This window comes from Monopterus albus, unplaced genomic scaffold (assembly GCF_001952655.1).
Source record: "Monopterus albus unplaced genomic scaffold, M_albus_1.0 scaffold23.1, whole genome shotgun sequence".
NCBI classification, from domain to species: Eukaryota; Metazoa; Chordata; class Actinopteri; order Synbranchiformes; family Synbranchidae; genus Monopterus; species Monopterus albus.
In genome coordinates this window covers 4058973-4063159 of record NW_018127903.1, presented here as the reverse complement: position 1 = coordinate 4063159, position 4187 = coordinate 4058973, and the positions used below count along the sequence as shown (strand labels likewise).

The 4187-nt window shown below is 41.8% G+C and overlaps 1 protein-coding gene across 1 annotated transcript in view; it reads right to left on the bottom strand.

Moving 5' to 3' along the window:
- coro1ca (coronin, actin binding protein, 1Ca) overlaps positions 1 to 4187 on the bottom strand; it is a 33066-nt gene that overhangs the window by 7270 nt on the left and 21609 nt on the right. Inside the window, exons 3-5 of the mRNA XM_020594488.1 lie at positions 3612 to 3734; positions 1038 to 1167; positions 663 to 844 (exon numbers count right to left, since the gene is read on the bottom strand). Of these exons, the coding sequence (XP_020450144.1) occupies positions 663 to 844; positions 1038 to 1167; positions 3612 to 3734 (435 nt within the window). The remainder of the gene's footprint in view (positions 1 to 662; positions 845 to 1037; positions 1168 to 3611; positions 3735 to 4187) is intronic.

Here is a 4187-nt window from a genome sequence, read left to right as displayed (position 1 = left end):
AGCAAAGGGTCTGAATACTTATGACCATGTGATATTTCAGTTTTTCTTTTTTAATAAATCTGCACAAATGTCAAATTCTGTGTTTTTCTGTCAATATGGGGTGCTGTGTGTACATTAATGAGGAAAAAAATGAACTTAAATGATTTTAGCATATGGCTGCAATATAACAGAGTGAAAAATTTAAGGGGGTCTGAATACTTTCCGTATCCACTGTACATGTGTGAGTAAGTGAAGGGTTTCCTGAACAGTTTATGTTCAGCTTTACTTTGTTTCTTAATGCTGATCCTATACTCCTGAGGAATCTGTATAATTGAGGCTCCTGGGTTCATGCCATTATATACGACTATTCTTGTTTTGCTGTTTTCTTGCAAATCACACTGTAAATTCTACTTTTAAAGAAATGAAAATACAGAGCATATTATTCAGCTTACATTTAATTAATTTGCTTGCTTTCAGAGTCAGCTATATAGCAGTGAATCTAAATGAAGTGAAAATTCAGTGTCACTTTAAGGAAAAGAAGAAGGTTCATGAGCCCAAGCCCTCTAGACTCCTCCACTTGCAACCCTATTTCACTGCACCTATATTAATCTCTCATATACTGCAGACACAATGAAATATAAGGAGAAAATGACTCAACAAAAAAACCTTGGACAATTGCTTACAGCTACAATCATCTCCTTGCGGGGATCGATGACACGGATGGACTTGTCCTTGCAGGAAGTGCAGATAAGGCTTCCATTGCGGTTCCAGCACACGCTGTAAATAACATCGGGGTGCATGTCGTCTAGGGTGATGATGGCTTCACCTGTGCCCACGTTCCAGATGATGATCTGGTTGTCACAGCCTGGGGAGAGAGTGAAACAGAGGTGAGTAGAAGAGAGTCCCACACAGCATTTTGTCTTTGAGTGAAGTGTTACAGCTAAGATTAGTGTTCAAACTGAATTTCAGCAAGTTTTGAACGCCAACTCTGAGGACAGCTGGGTTTCAGGAGCATTGTTCTATAGATTCGGAGACAGAGACAGATGGCGCGTTCTTACCTGCACTAAGCAGGATGTTGCGTGCTGTTGGATGCCATGTGATGATGCCAACACGCTTGGAGTGGCCCTCTAGTACCACCACTGGCTCAGACAAGGAGGAGACAAGGCCATTCTCAGGAATTTGCCACACCTGTGGAGGACATAGATATGGCAGAGGTCAATGAAGGAGACATTTGTTTTTTTATCCTCGTGTTCACCTAAATTTCATTGTCAACCCCAGAATATCAACTACAGTATCTGCACAACAGACAATCTGTAGTTACCAAAATAAACCTGAGGGGGGCAGCAGCAGCTAAGAATTCAGTGGTTAACAGGACAGGATTCAGTGAGGGATGGGATACAGATTTAACAAAACAAGATGTCTGTCATTGTTTGAGAAGACTTTTGATAATGAGCAGGGCTGCACAATAAATAGTTTTGTTAGTGTGATTTAGATCCCTCTGCGATCTCAGTCTCATGTCACAACGAGTCCGCTGTGCTTGCATTAGCAGGGAGATTTCTTGCATTAAATGAAGGGCTCCCTTTTTCGCACTAAGCTGCATTAACCAAGAGCATGCATTACATCACGTGACAAGCTGTAGCGGTAGAGAAGACTGATTAATAAACAGATTCAACACGTTTGACATTATGAAAGATATTCTGTGCCCTCCTGCAACTATTTTTCAAACATTGCACTGCCTGCCTAGCGCCAAATAGTAGAGGCAGAAATACACAACTTTGCAGTTATTAGTTGCAGCTACTGGTTAATGCAACTTAGCGAGGAAAAGGGAGTGCTTAGCTGGATGCAAGGGATCTCACTGCTAATACAAACAGCAGAATTATTGTCATGCGAGACTGAGATCACACAAGGATCTAAATCATGCACGTCTTAACGAGTTAACTTTGTCTACTTTGTCTAGGGGGTGGCTGTGGCTCATGAGGTAGGGCAGTCGTCTCCTGACCCCGCATGCCTAAGTGTCCCTGAGCAAGACACTGAACCCCGAATTGCTCCCGGTGGCTTGACTAGCGCCGGTGCATGGCAGCCTGTCATCATCGGTGTGTGAATGGGTGAATGGTGTATGATCTTCTGTAAAGCGCTTTGGCCAGTGAAACACACTGTGAGAAAGTGCTATATAAAATACAGTCCATTTACCATTTACTGCCGACACATGCTGTATTTCTGAGTCAGTTTTAATTATAAGACGGAGATCAGACCGAAAATGTTATGAAATCTGACATCTTTTGTCATAATTTTGTTAAAATGCAACTTCAGTGCTAAACAAGAGTTTTGTGTTGCCATTACTAATTGCATGGCGTTTGAGCCATGATCAACTATATACAGTTAATTCATACATGGTGGAAGAGGAAGCTGACATAAAATTTAGTGCTACCTGAGCTGAATGAGATTCTCAAAAATCTCTCATATTTGTGGAAGTGGTTTCTTTTTAGGCAGTGGTTAGTACCTACCAATATGGGTCTAAGGAACGACAAACAGTGGACCAGCAACAGGGTCATAGGCTAGTCAGCAGCTAACGCTAGCTATCAGCTGTCAGTAGATGACAAACACTGCAGATGAATCAATTTCTGTTCTGTCTGTGCTCAAACTGAACAATAAAGTGGATGTCTGAATGTAGTTGAAGCATCCACTACTGTATGTAGCTCTGTGGGATAGTATATATTTTTATTAACATAGATGTATGTAGTGTATATCTCTATGATGGATAACGAGCATGAAAATGGCATATTTACCCAAAATTGAACAGTGTGACAACAACTTCACATTCTCTATACTGGTAGACATATCTGTGCTCTTCCTGTCAGTATAACTATTGAAACAAATTGATTCACAGAAGCTGCACTGTGAGCCTCAGAATGACAAGTGCCAACCAAATGATGTGTACACAGTATTAGGCAGGTGGCCATAATGTCACGGATGATCGATGTAAGTGCCACCTCCGTAGGAACTGTCTTCAGTTGTTATAGTGTTTAAGTAAAAAGACAAAGGGTATGCTCATATTTTAAATATAATGTGAAACAATTAAAATCCATTTTTTTTATTGTAAATGAGGTTAACCATGAACACATCATGGCGCATATCTCTACCAGTCTGCTGTTTAGTGATACCCACTCCCACCTAATCTAAATTAAACATAATAGGGAGTCTATTGAGGCTGTGAGCTTTGAACAAATGCTATTAAGACTGGAACTACTGAAGGATCCTGCTTCCATTTCATGACCTATACTTCTGTAAACATGACATGAATATGACACTGATTCAGAGTGGGTTTAACAGGAAGTCAGGACTTTCAGGTGAGGAAGCGGCAGCTATATAAAACAGACAGCACACTAATAAAGGACATGTGGAGGGAAGTGCAACCAGACCTAAAAAAAGTCTGTGACCTCAGCTCAGTGAACAGCTAAATCATTCCCCAGCTCTGGTTCCTACAACACATATTTCAACCTAATCTAATCCAGAAGGTGAGGTGCACCCATTCCTGAGTTACAACAGCCTGGTCTTTTGCAATAAAGGCATGTGTGATGTGGTTTTCCCACTGAGCTAAAGAGTCTAAGTTCAGGTGTACAGGCAAACCTTACCATCACTGTGGAATCCTCAGAGCCACTGGCGATGACCTGATCATTGTGGGGGCACCAGTCAATGTCTAACACTGGACCTGTGTGACCACACACTGTGGGGTAGGACTTGTCAATGCGTCCCGTCTGCAAAGACAAAGATAAACAACACAGTAATTAGATTAGTCTTAGTCTAGTCCTGCTTAAAGAACAATGTCCATGCTGGAGGAGCGAGCACGTGTTGAAACAGGACAATTACAGTATAATCCTAAATCCCACCCGCAACATTAACCTTGCACACACAATTGACATCTAAGAAAAGGTGCCTAAATGGATTCATTCTAAAGGGACGACACTGTGTACTTCTACCAAAGACATAGGCAGACTTTCAGAAGTGAGGGAAATATGACAAAATAACAGCACAACTATCAAAATTAAAGGCAAAACAAAGATTGCAAAAAAACCCATCTATCCATCCATCCATTTTCCTCCGCTTATCCGGGACCGGGTCGCGGGGGCAGCAGTCTAAGCAAAGATGCCCAGACTTCCCTCGCTCCAGACACTTCATCCAGCTACTCCGGGGGAATGCTGAGGCGTTCC